Genomic DNA, 13,590 nt, shown 5'->3' with positions numbered 1-13,590 from the left:
AGAGGCAGAGACACAGGCAGAGGGAGAAGCAGGCTCCACACAGGGAGCCCGACGCGGGACTCGATCCCGGGACCCCGAGGTCACGCCCTAGGCGGAAGGCAGACGCTCAACCGCTGAGCCACCCGGTCCCCTTACCTTTTAAAAATAGTATTGCTCTTGCGTTATAATCATCGCATGTGAGCAAACCGTCAAGTTCGCGCTTGACCTCAAGGTTCTACAAGCGACGTGATATTAATTTCTAGAGATGTGATTTTTTTTTTAATTTCTCCTTTTCTTACTAATTTCTACTTTTTAATATTGTAAGAATACTGGCATAGAATTTCCATTTGGGGAATGTGTCATTTTTCTTTGTTGTCTAAATAGTGGCCTTTGAACAGGTTGTTGATTCTCTGTGGAGCAGACACTTCACGTGCAGTCACTGAATCCGGCTTAATTCACTTTATGCTGGTTCTAAGCTGCTTAGCCCTGAAAGGGGTGTTCAGGTCTCCGACGTGACGGTGTGGTCGACTCCATCTGGCATGACGCGCATCCGCGGGCTCTCCGTGTACCGTGGGGCTCTCAAAACACCATCGGCCGTGAATGCCCCACTTGCTCTGCACTGGGCCCGGCCGCGCTGCTGAGGCCGCCCCTCCTGTGGGCCTCCTGGCCCACCTTCACTCTCCCTCCAGCGCTGGCTCCCCTTGGCCTTTGAGGTGACCCCAGTGAGCAGGGTAAGTGGGATTTTATCTTCATCTTACGCAGTCCCCGTCCTCATGGAGTTTGCAGGCTAGTTGTCGAGACCCACAGCAAGCGAATCAAAGTACAAAGTGAGACGTCTGTGAGGGGAACCCCACTTTACCAGGAGGCCAGCAGGCCTTTTTGAGGCAGTGACATTTGAGAGATGAGCAGAGGTTGGCCTGTGGAGATGGGGTTAAGAGCCTTCCAGGAGAAAGAGCGGCACGTGCAAAGATCCTGAGGTAGACGCATCGACCGGCACAGCTAGCCTGTGGCCCGTGAGAAGGAGAGGATGTGCTTGAGGGTGGGGGCCACACCAGGGCTTTGAATTCAGCCCAGGGGAGCATTGAAGGTATGAAGCAAGGTGCTAAGATGTGAGCGGCACACAGGGGGCTGGGGGGTGGGCAGGGGAGAGGCAGCCAGTAGTGGACTGCGCACAGCGGTGCAGGGGAGAGGAAAGCAGGGAGGCCTTCGATGGCTGCTCCCGACGAAGCCGAGAGGCGGGCCCCAGAGTGGGGGAGGAGAAGAGGTGCAGAGAGGCCAAGGCCCCCGCCCCAAACTTAGCGCAGAAAAGTGGAAGCTGGTGTTAGCAATGTGGGTTGTGATAACCCACCGAGACACGTCACTTCTTCCTGTCCTGGGCAGACCCCTCTGGAGGAGTGTGGATGGCACACGGGCCGCGCAGGGTCTCCTGGGGGCTGGGGCAGGGCCAACCTGGAAGCAGGTGTGTTGGCCGCCAATGTGGACAGGTCCCCGCTGCACGTGGGGATGAGGAAGGTCACCACCAGCCCAGGGGGCAGGGAGCCTGCAACCTGTGGATGCCCCACCCTCGTAGGGGGGCGGAGGGAGGACAGGGGAGCCTCAGGGTGCGGCAGGCCAGGCTGCTGATGGAGGGGAGGGCCCAGGAGCCCAAGGGAGGGCCTGCCCCCCCGCCCAGGCTGCAGGGGAGGAGGCGGCGGGCAGGAAAAGTGTCCTGTCCCGGGGGAGGACACCAAGGGGAGGCAGGGCCCCGGAGCGGGGGCGGGGGGGAGGGGCCCTCTGGTGGCCTTGCCCTTCCTGACCGGCGGCCGCGGGGGTGCCGGGAGCCTGCAGGAGAAGGTGCACACGGAGGGAGGCCTGTCGAAGCGGTGTCTTTCACCAGCGTCCAGCCGTTGGCTGCTTCTCATAATTACAAACCTGCAGTGAGCGTCTCCTTACATTACTTTTGTCTACACTTGATGTTATTAATTTGGGATAATCCCCCAGAAGCAGAACTACAGGGCCAAAGGGTATCCCCGACCATGAGGGCATCGACCCGTAGGGCCGAGCGGCTTTGTGGAAAACGTCCACCGGTTTATCTCCTGTTAGCGATGACACAAGTGCCTGCGTCATTTCACTACGCCTCCGCCAGCGCCGAGCGGTCTTACGCTTGAAGCTGGATGTCTGCTGCTTTTCTTTTTAATCCCGAGGTTGACCTTCTCAGACCCGCATTGGTTGTTTGTATTTGCAGAGGAGCTGCTTCACCAGGAGCACCGCGGGCAGCTCTCTGTCTGCGTCTTGCACCCACCCACACACCTCGCCAGCTCCCTGGAAGCCTCCCCCCAGGTCTGCTGGCGTGTTGACAGGCCCCACCCGTCAGCCTGGCGGTCACGTCCCCCGTTGGCCGCTGGGACTGCCAGGCCGCCACCTCCCCTCCCCACGGCCGCGTGCAGAGCCACGAGTGGTGCGTGGCCCTGGGCAGGTGGAGGCGGAGCCTGATGCAGGTGGACTCGGCCTAAGTCCAAGAGTGGTTCCTCCTCAGGTGTTGGAGGGCCCGGACGCACGCTGCCTGGTCGACTTTTGGTCGAGTTTATTATAGATCAAGAAGTGCCTACTTGGCGAGCCACATGCCAGCTGTCTGGAAGAAGCGATGAGATAACCTCCACTTATTGGGCACCTGCTGTATGTTGGGCCTTGACCTCATTTAACTTGACCCACCTCGTAACCCTGCCGGGTGGTCTCCCATTTGACTCTAAAGAGGCCCGGGCTCGCTCGCACAGGGGACATGCGATTCAGACAGGGGCCCTGAGATCCCCAGGATCGCTCACGGTAAGCGGTGGAGCTGGGATTTGAATCCAGGTCTGTGGATGTCAGGCCCCAGGCTCAGGTCCCCCGCATCAGGGTCGGTCAGACCTAACTGAGGGGACACCACGGTTGTCCCCAGAGCAGACAATGTGCCTGGGGCATCAGTGGGCATCGGCCCTCTTGTCAACATGCGTCATAGGGACCCAAACTTATTGGAAACTCCCACCATAGCGTTCGGGAACATTCCAAGAAAAGTTTGCTTAAGGACCCAGAATAGAAAGTCTCAGCTTAAAAAAAAAAAAAAAAAAGGATAATTGCTTGGTTACGTGAGAACTGAAAATGGAGAGTTAGGGGAAGAATATTTGTCATGATTATTCTGGGCCCTTCAATCAGTTCGATGTTCTTCTCAAGAGAAGAACGCACGCTGAGGGAAATTCTCTTATCACACCCTTGCTGACAGGGCTCAAAATATTTATTGAAAGTCTCAGCTGTCACTTCTGTATAAATAAACAGGATATGGATGGCCGACTGCCTGTTGGAGATATTTTTAGACGAGGGTGGCTCTGCAGACTGGAGGGATAATGTTTCAAGGAGAAAGCGCCCGATCCCAGAATAGTCCCCATCAGGCCCAGCCCCTGCGTGGCCTGCGCGTGGGGCCTGTGAGTCCCCGTTCCCTGGGTCAGGGCCTCCTCCCCGTCCTGCTGGGCCAGCCCAGAGAGGGCAGCACCTCTTCCCAGAGACATCCCAGCCCCACACCTCAGGCGCAGAGGATAAGGGACCGTGTTTGGGATCAGGGTCTGTCACTGGTCCCGCCGTGAACACCACAAGTTAGGCGGGTCTGGTGGACCTGAGGCGGAGGAGAAGACAGCCACTGGGACCAGCGCTTGTCACCCGTATCCCGTGGCTGGTCAACAACCAGCCCAGGAGGCTGGGCTTCGGGGTTTAACAACGTGCGACACATCCAGCTCTTACCTGTGCCAGGCACCTGATACATGCTAGTGAGGCCCGGCCGGTCACGTGCCTCTTTCCGCTTCTGTTTTTACTTGAAACACGAGTCCTTGTTCACTTGGGAAAAGCGTGCACCCCGGAGGGCACGGGTCCCACACACGCCTGCTGCTGGGGCCTCATGCACCCCACGCACCCTCCCACATGGACTGAGGGGGGCCCGCGGTCCCCGTGCACTCAGGGAGGGACCCAGAGAGCAGCCAGGGCAAGAAAAACAGTGACTTAGTGATTTATGCTTTTTTAAAAGACTTTATTTATTTATTCATTCATGAGGGACACAGAGAGAGAGGCAGAGACACAGGCAGAGGGAGAAGCAGGCTCCCTGCGGGGGGCCTGATGCAGGACTCGATCCCGGACCCCGGGGTGACGCCCTGGGCCGAAGGCAGATGCTCAACCACTGAGTCATCCAGGCTCCCCTGACTTAGTGGTTTAGAGGCCATATGACAGGAGTGGTGGTAAGGGGGGTAAGGGGCTCAGGGGTGCTGGAGACCCCCGCCTCTTCCGTGCAGCCTTTCCAAGCCTCCGTGGGTAGCTTGTTGATCTGTGGCCTCTGCTCCAAACTCACGTGTGAAAGCTATTTTTGCTGGGCACGGGATCCTGGGCAGACGGGGCTGTGTTCCCACCACTGCTGCCAATACTTCGTCACCCCATTGTCCCCCAGCCTGCACGGTCTCTGGTAAGAAGTCTGCTGACATCCTATCATTGCTCCTCCCTAGGTGTCTTTTGTCTCCACAGACCCTGGGGGGTTTTTTGTTTTTGTTTTTGTTTTTTTGACCCTGGAATTTTTTCTCTTGGATTTTCTTTTTTTTCTTTATCTTTGGTGTTCAGCTGCTTGTTTGAACTTGACGTGTCTAGGTGGTTGTTTCTCGGCTGTTGCTGTTGCCTTGGTGTTTGCCCCGTTTCGGGTTCCCTGACTTCTTGGGTGTGCAATCTGATATCTGGCTGTTTGGGGAAAAATTTTTCAGCTATTATCTCTTCAACTATTGCTTCCACCCCATTTCTTCTCCCTCTTCTGGGACGCAGAGTACAAGTTGGAGCTGAGACCATTGACAGTGTTATTCATTCACCACCGGGATGCTCTCTTTTTTTTTTTTTTTCCTCTTTGTGTTTCTGTTTGAGTAATTTCTACTGACCCACCTTCAGGTTCACTGATTCATTGCTCGGATGTCAGGTCTGCCGAAGAGCCCATCAAAGGAATTCTCTTCGATACTGAGACTTGGCTTTATTTCTAGTATTTCTCTTTGGCTTTTGTGAGCGTGCATCTCCGCAGAAATTCCCTGTTGCTGTATGTCATCTGGCTTCTCCGCCCGGACCCTTTATCACACTCATCTGTTTGGTAGTCCCAGCATCTCAGTCATCCTGGAGTCTGATTCTGTTCATGGATTTATCTCTTGACAAGGGGTTGCTTGGTTTCTGTTGCTTTTCAATGAAAAGCTCGTGATTCTGTACTGAATACTGAACTTTCGTGTAGAGGACAGCAGAGCCTGGGGTAACTAGTGTTCCTATCTGGAAATGGGTGGCCTCTTCTGCGAGGCTGTTAGGGTGGGGTTTGAGTCCATCTTGTCGGGACTTACTGAGCTGGGTTTGGGGTTTGTGGCTGCCATGGTTGCCTTCAGAGCACCACAGGCCTCCCTACCTCAGGCAGCGGGCTGCCATTGCCTTGTGCTCGGGGCCGGGGCTGGTGAAGTGTCCTCAGTGCAGCGTCCCACCCCGCATGCCTGTGCCCCAGACCGCGTCTCTCTCCACCTTGTCTGGGCAGCAACAGCTCCTGCTTGCTATTCCATGCCAGGTCCGTATGAGCTCAGACAGGCCCTGTGTCTCCGAGTGGCCAAGCCCTGCCCTGTACCTGTGGGGTCTTGTCTGGCAGATCCCTGCCCCTCTCCCAGTGACAGGAGACCTCTGTTTGGTATCATGCAGGGTCCTAGGCCCAGGATGCATTCCTGCTGCTCTCCCAAGGGAGAAGAGTCTTTCCCTGTCCTTCTGTGGGCCACAGAGCATCTTGCTCGTGCCCTGGGGCCGACAGGCTGACCATCCCTCTGTCAGCCGCTTAAGGGGTTTGCTTTCCAGGAGATACAGGGCTGAGAACGTCGGAGGGGCTAGGGTCTGTTTGTCACCATTCACTGCTCTTCCTCCAGCCGTCTAAGGCTCTGCAAAGTATTCAAGGAACATGTGGTGTTTGGGCCTGGCCCCAAGCGGCAGCTCATCTGCTCGCCCCCCATCTTTCTCATGAGCTCATGACCCACTGGAGCCTCATGGGAAAAACGGGTGAGTCACAAAACCGCCAGCGTGTCTAGGGCCCCAGAAATTCCAGGCTGACCTTCTAGCCCACAGTTGGCCTCTGGCAGCGTGTTAGAAGTGGATTTCTCCTCACGACTGGTATGGCGGCTGTGTCTTGTTCCCACGCTCTGCCCCAGGTGGGGCCGTCCCTGCGTAGCTTCTCCTTGAGATAAGTCACGTCACTGCTTTGCAGCCTCTGCTCTCTGATGGACTCCAGGAAACAAACCCTTCTGTAGTTTCTCTGGCGTTTTTTGTTATCGTTCAGGTAAGAGCAACACTCTTTGCAGCAGAGGGTTCTTCTGCAGTTTCCAGGAGCAGAAGCGACTCACCTACTACATTTTAATTTCCCCCAGTGCTGAATCTTGAGTTATTAAAAAGTGATTTATCTCAGAGTATTAACCATAGATCCACCGTATCCGGCAATTACGCTTCGGGGTGTACGCCCAAAAGAATTGGAAGCAGGGTCCTCTATGCTCAGGGAAATAAACCTGTCACAAAGAGACAGAGATTCTGTGATCCCACTCACGCGAGGTCCCTAGGGCGGTCACACTCGGAGACAAAAACTGTGGAATGGTGGGTGGGGAAGAGGGGGATGGGAAATCAGTGTTTCCTGGGGACAGAGTTTCTTTTTGGAAAGATGAGAAAGTTGTGGAGATGGACCGTGCTGACGGCTGCACAACAGTGTGAATGTATTCAATGCCACGGACCTGTACACGTAAAAATGGTTAAAATAGTAAAACAACATTGTTATTTAAATTTTACCACAATTAAAAAAAGAGAAAAACCGATTTACCGGTGCCTGCCCATGTCAAGTACTCTTCGCTGCCCTGGCATTACAGAAGTGGACAGAAGAGACCAGGTCCCTGTCGTCGTGGCATTTAGAGCCAATAAATAATATAAATACGTCACTCTGTACAATGAGGGGTGAAGAGCACTGTGGGAGCGCCAGTGCGGGTGGAAGGATGGGGCCCGGGAGATAAGGCCTCAGGGGGAGTCCTACCTCCTAGGCTGAGGGGCGTGCATGGGGTAGGGGGGGTGGACAGGAAGGGGCTGGAGAGGCCGCGGATCTGGGCACAGACCAGGCCGCCGTCTGTCCCCCTTTTCGGCTTCCCTTGCATGTGGCATCCCAGTCCCTGGAATCCCAGAAGTGGGGAGGGACGCCCCTAAGGCCCAGCTCACTCTCTGGGACATCTAGGGAGCCCCCACAACACCGTCGAGGGTCTCCCCCTCCTGGAGTAGGGCCGCTGCCGTCGGGCCTGGACGTCCAGGGTGCTCGGCACGGTGGGGGACAGGGTGAGGAGCCCCGCGGGGTCCTGCCTCGGGCCCCTGCTCGCCGCAGGCTGATGAGCGGCCTTCCCATCTGCAGGAGCTACGGGGAACTCACGGACTGCACCCGGCACGTGGCGGACCAGCTGGATTGCTTCTGGCCGAACGCCGCCGTGGACAAGTTCTTTGTCGCCGTGCACCAGCGCTACTTCAGAAACTGCCCCGCGTCCGGCAGGGCCGTGCGTGACCCTCCCCGGAGCATCCTGTGCCCCTTCATCGTGGTGCCCATCCTGGTGACCCTGCTGGTGACGATGCTGGTGGTGTGGAGAAGCAAGCGCCCCGAGGGCATCGTGTAGCCAGGGTGTGGCCGCCCGCCGAGGGGGAGCCCTGGCCTGGCCTGGGGACAGCTGCTGCGCCCTCATGGCAGAGCCGGGCCCCGTCCCCGTACTTCTCCCCAGAAGGGCCATCAGGAGTTCGGTGTTAACCTGAGAGCCCCTGGCTGGGGGTAGAAGTGACGGGGGGGGGGGGAGCATCGCTGGCTCTGTTCCCGGGGAGGGTCCCGGGCTCTGCCTCCCAATGTTCCAACCTCAGGCCGGACTGTGGCCAAGTAGTTTGTGATTAAAAGGCCGTCCTCGGAGGTGGCAGCGTCTTTATTTCTGGGGGTGGGGCTGAGAGAGGAGGCGGCGGGAGAAACACTCGCCCATCGGGCTCCACGCGCCATCCCGGGGCCTCGGGAGGGGTAACGGACGGCCGAGCCCCGAGTGGCCCGCAGATGCCCCCGCCACTGTCACCTCAGCGCGGGTGCTAGGACCGCGGCTCACAGACCGGGGAGGCCCCTCCTCGATGCCCGCCAGCCGTCGGGGCGGCGCGCGCCTCCCTGCTCTCCCCGAGGGCCCACCGGCTGTCTCCAGGCCCCTGCTCTCTCGCTCACTATTTTTTTCAAACTCTGCTTACGACCGCCTTCCGGAAGGTTCTGAATCCCCAAAGGGAGCTTCGGCCCTCTTCCTCCCCATGTCTTCTGAGTCCAGGCCTCTCCTCTGAGGTCCTGGCAGCCTCCACCCCGCCCTCCCCTCCAGGGCCTCTTGGCCGCGGCCCTGCCCCTCCAGGACCACGGACCCGACGGCCCGTCCACACCCGCGGCCTCGGCCTCTGCCCTGTGGGCCAGCCCACCCAGGCCCTGGGCCCGGCAGTTACCCCTGGGATCTTCGGGGGCACCCAGCACCCCGCTCAGCTGAGCAGACCCCACCCCCGTGCCGGCCCCTCCCTGGCACCTGCTGTCGCACCAGGGCCAGGCCTCTGGTCTGCTAGCGGCTTCTGTGATGGCCGTCCTCAGGCCTCTGCGCCGAGCCACACCTGGCAGGAAAGGAGCCCAGGCCGCCCCGACGGCGGGGTCGCCACCTCAAGGACCAACGGGCGCCCGCATCCACGCGTCAGGACGTGGGCGCCGCTGCGCAGGCTGCGGCGTCGGGCCCGGCTCCCCTGGGCCCTCGCGTGCTGTGCGCCCGGGGCCACGGGAGCTGGGAGGACACGGCGGTGGGCTGCGCTGGCCCGCGTGCCCCGAGGAAGCTGTGGCGCAGGCACGTCGGGGCGAGGGCCCGACGCAGGAGGCAGGAGTCCCGGTGCCGCGGATGGCCCAGATCTCGGGAGCAGCGGGTGGCGGGGAGCAGACGCTGCGGGCCCGAGGGGGGTCTCCATAGACACCGTCACCGAGAGCAAAGGCGACAGGTGCCACGGGGCCGGGGACAGCCCAGCCTGACCTTGCCAGTCAGTGGTCCCGACGTCAGTGACTCTGCCGAAGGCACCGGCCTCGTAAGCCCACGGGTCCCGCTCCCCTCAGTGCTGCCCAGAGGCCATCCTCACTGGGTCCCTCTGGCCCAGGTCACACCCCTGGCGGCAGGGCCCCGGGACCCCAGCTGCCGGGGTGCCCCGTCGTCTTCAGGCCCTGCAGCTGGTCACGGCCCCACGCAGCCACTGCCTCACCGGGGACAAGGCCCCCTCTTCATCCGAAGTGCTCTGCCGGCCTGAGGGGTGTGTGTGGTGTGTCTCTGAGGTATGTGTGGGCGGGGATGGTGCGTGGGTGCGTGGGTGCGAGATGTGGATGTGTGGCGTTTGTGTACTCTGTGTGCACTTGTGTACATCAGTGGTGTGTGCGAGGTGTAGGGGGTGTGTGGGGTATGTGGCCTGTGGGATGTGAGTGGGGGTGTGCAGTGTGTATGGTGTGTAGGATGTAGGTATATGTGTAGTGTGTGTGTGGTATGGGTGTCTGGTGTGATGTGTGCCGTGTGTGGGTGTGTGAATGTGAGGTACGTGTGGATGGGTGTGTTGTGTGAAATTTGAGTATGTATTGTGTGTGTGGTTCTGTTGTGGGGCTGTGAGGTGGATGTGGGGCTGTACGGTGCACGTGGTGTGTATGTGATGTGAGTGGGTGGGTGTATGGGAGGTGTGTGTGGTTTGTATATGAGGGGATGTGGGGGGATGTAGATATGAGGTGTGTGGTATGGGGGTGTGTGGTATCTGTGTGCATGGTGTGAGGAGGTGCGTGGTGTGCATGAGGGGGAGGTGTTTGAGGTGTGCACAGTGTGTGCGTGTGCGAGTGCATCTGCGAGTGCGAGCGCCCAGCACGGGCCGCAGGGCGGGCCAGTCCCCCGGGCGTCAGCGAGGAGTCGGGGAGCTGGGCTGGTGGGACCCGGGTCCGCTCTGCGGGTTGGCGCCGCTGCTCGCGCAGCCCGGCGCGCGGGTGCCCTGGAAACACCGCCACGTGCCTATTTTTAAACCTTCAAAAAATGTGTTTCGTGTCACCATCGCTGTGAAGAAATAATTGCGGGAACCCTGGGGGAGCACCTTCCCACCGCCCGCGCCTCGGCCTCCTGGGGGCGAGATGGGGCCACAACGGGGTCTCCGCCGAGGGGGCCGCAACAGCCGCGCCGGAGGCCAAACCCGGGGGGCTGGGGGTGGCCCAGGCGCCCTGAGCTAAACCCCGGGCCAGGCCGGCTCGTGCGCACTTCTTCGACGGCAGCGCCTTCCGCCCTTCCGCGGGGCAGACGCCGCCCCCGTTAGCACTTGGAAGTCCCTCAAGCTAATGGGAGAGAACAGGATGACTTCTCAGTATTTGGGGGGTGGGGGGTGGGGAAGCTGTATTCAAGCGCACAAAATTGGGTGTTGACTTGAGACAAAATCCTTTTTTGCTAGATAATTTCTTTATATGTTATTTATTCTAAGATTTTATGTATTTGAGAGAGAAGAGCGCGGGAGAGGGAGAAGCAGACTCGTCGCACAGCAGGGAGCCCAACGATGCAGGACTCGATCCCGGGACCCTGAGATCATGACCGGACCCGAAGGCAGACGCTTCACCGACTGAGCCACCCAGGCGCTGAGATAGTTTTATTTTTTATGATTTATTGGCACTTAACGTAAGGTCTACGGCCCTGACGCATTTTAAGAGCAGATACAGGAGAGCCGCCGTAGGTCCGTGTTGGGCGGCAGAGCGCGGGCACCTTAGTCCATCCATTGGGGCCTCCCTTGTCCCAGGTGGTGGATAATTTTTTGATATTTAGGTTTGACTTTGGGACGTGTGTAAGTACATTTGAGGAAACGTGCACCTGATCTGGAAGTTTCCTTCCTGTGAGACAGTTGTGCTGTGAGGGAGCCAGAGAGAGCGCTCAGGTGGCCGCGCTTCCTCGCCGGGTCGCGGTCCGCGGGTGAGGCCAGCCGGCTGGGATGGGAGCAAAGCCCGCTGTGGCCAGGCGCGGGCCGCCCCGTCTGGGTTCATGGCCCAGCGTCTGCACGTCACAGGGCGAGGCCAAGAAGCCAAATGCCGGCAGGTAATGTGCTCAGTTTGGATGACGAGCGGCAGATTTTTTATAGCATCGGCACGATTGAGGCTTCGTTCTCAATAAACAGCTAAATAAAAAATAAAAGACTTTGGTGATTACCCTCTTAGGGCGCCTTTAACAAATTGCCACAAACCAGGTGGCTTAAGGCACAGGCCTTGTCCTCTCGGGGTTCTGGACCCGCGCTGCTCCGAAGCTCTGGGGGGCGTCCCTCCGGCCTCTCCCGGCCTCTGCTCTTTCGGGCACTCCCGGGCCTTCGAAGGCTGCCTTCGCTCGGGCTGCACACCCAGTCTCAGCTGGTTTCCTCCGTCTGTCATGTGAGATTGGGCTCCCCCTCCCCCCCCCCGATCCCCCGAACCCAGTAGACTTCATTTCAATTCGAAGAATTGTATCTGCAAAGACCCTGTTTCCAAATACAGTCACGTTCTGAGGTTCCAGGTGAACACGAATTGGGGGCACCCCGTTCCATCCGGTGCACTCGGCAGACTCAAGACGGGGTGACGCCTCGGCTCTCCCCTTTGCACAGGCCATGACGTGGGACAACTTTGGGAACCGACAATGACCCGCCACAAAAGCTGTTTCCAGAGCCCCCACCGGTCGGGGGGCAGAGCGAGGCCAGAGGTCTCGGGAGCTCCCGGGAAAAACGCTCTGTTCCCAAAGCTACACTGTGGGCCGTTGTTCCCACAGACGGTCTCAGTTCTGGGTTTGTGATTGATGATTGATTGATTGATTGATTAGACAGAGAGCATGAGCAGGGGGAGCGGCAGGGAGGGGGAAGCAGGGAGCCCGATGTGGGACTCGATCCCAGGACCCCGGGATCATGACCTGAGCCGAAGGCAGACGCTTCACTGCCTGAGCCCCCCAGCCGCCCCATGGGTTTGCCTTTTAAAGCCAAAACCAGGTCTGTGTGTGTGTGTGTGTCTGTGTGTGTCTGTGTGTGTGCGTGTGTCTTCACACCTGGGGGGTGGGTGTGCACATGTGGGTGCCTGTGTCTCTGTGTCTGTCTGTGCACCCACGTGCGCACCCGTGCGCCGTAAGAAGAGGCCTCTGGCAGCCCCGTCCTGGGCCCTGGCCCCCCAAGGCCAAGGAGGGCCCCGTGCTCGCTGCGGGCGCAGTGGCTCTCAGCCGTCTGTCCCAATCCCTGGGCGCGGGGCATCGCTAAGGACACGGTTGACACCTACAGGACGGGGTTTCTAGGATGCCTGGGACATCTCTCAGGGCCGCAGCCTCCGGACACGGGCAGGCGGGAGCGAGGGCATCATCGGGCATCTGGCCGGCGGTCGCAGGAGGCCCACGAACCGAGGTCGCGTCCAGGGACCAGAGGCCCCAGGGCTGTCGCACACAGCAGCAGCGGGCCGTGGTCAGCTGACGGATGGCGTGGAGCTCCTCGCCCCGACCCCCCCCAGGCTGCCCCTCCAGTCTGAGGATCTGCTCTGCGGAGGAGGGGGGGGAGCAGGAGCCGAGGGGCTGCTCAGGCCCAGGGTGACCCAGGGTGACCCCGGCTGGGCCCCACGCTCTCTCTGCCCGCCCACACCTGGCCCGTCCTCGGGAGTCTGCCCCAGGCTGCCTGGCAGGTACCGAGGGCCGGTGGCCGATTGGGAGCCCGACACGCGCCACCGCCCTCCCTGCGCCCTCATGGAGGTGCCCGGCGGGAGGGACCCGCGGGGCCGGGGAGGTTGGGCAAAGCTGCCACCCTCCTCTGGGCACCCCTGACGGTCCAGGGCGGGGAGCCCACAGAGGGCCGGCCTGGTCACGCAGCGGGTAGGGGCTGGTTGTTCCCCGCAGCCCGCGTCCCCGTCGTGGCCTCGCACGGCCCTCCCTGCCACGGAGTCCCGTCCCCGCGGTCGTGCTGCACTCACCCCCACTCACCCCACTCACCCCACCCCCACCCCCACCTGTACTCACCCACATCCCCACAGTCACCTGTACACACTCACCCCCACATATGCCACACTCATTCACACTTCTGCATGCATAGCCATGAACACACTCACCCCTGCACACTCACACACCCACCTGTACACACCCCACACCACTTGCACTCATACCGTTGCACACACTCGCACATTTACCCCCACCCTTACACTCACACAAACTCATTCACACACACCCTGCACACTCCCACGCAGGCTCATACACACACTCACCCCCACACACTCGCCCCGCCCCCACCCCCACATACTCCACACAATCCTACTCATGCACACTCCCACACTCACTCCCATTCTGTCACACTCACATACGTCCCCACACTCACACATCTACACACCCATACATTCACAGCCCCCACGCACGCACTCACACACACATGCACACTCACACACTCATACACCACGCCCCAAATGGAGACAATCTTCCTTTCCTATTTTGTAACCTGCCTTTTTCAATTAACTATACTGTGAGAAAAGTGTCTTAAGTATTTATTTTTAGGAAACTCTCGTCCCGTCATCCGGAT

The 13,590-nt window shown here is 59.5% G+C and overlaps 1 protein-coding gene across 1 annotated transcript in view; it reads left to right on the top strand.

The window, feature by feature from the left end:
• RAMP1 (receptor activity modifying protein 1) overlaps positions 1–7,942 on the top strand; it is a 38,437-nt gene extending 30,495 nt beyond the window's left edge. Inside the window, exon 3 of the mRNA XM_055300695.1 lies at positions 7,406–7,942. Within this exon, the coding sequence (XP_055156670.1) occupies positions 7,406–7,661 (256 nt within the window). The 3' untranslated portion in view covers positions 7,662–7,942. The remainder of the gene's footprint in view (positions 1–7,405) is intronic.
• Positions 7,943–13,590: the final 5,648 nt, after the last annotated feature.

Source organism: Nyctereutes procyonoides, unplaced genomic scaffold, assembly GCF_905146905.1.
Source record: "Nyctereutes procyonoides isolate TBG_1078 unplaced genomic scaffold, NYPRO_anot_genome, whole genome shotgun sequence".
NCBI classification, from domain to species: Eukaryota; Metazoa; Chordata; class Mammalia; order Carnivora; family Canidae; genus Nyctereutes; species Nyctereutes procyonoides.
This window is presented reverse-complemented; position numbering and strand designations above follow the sequence as displayed.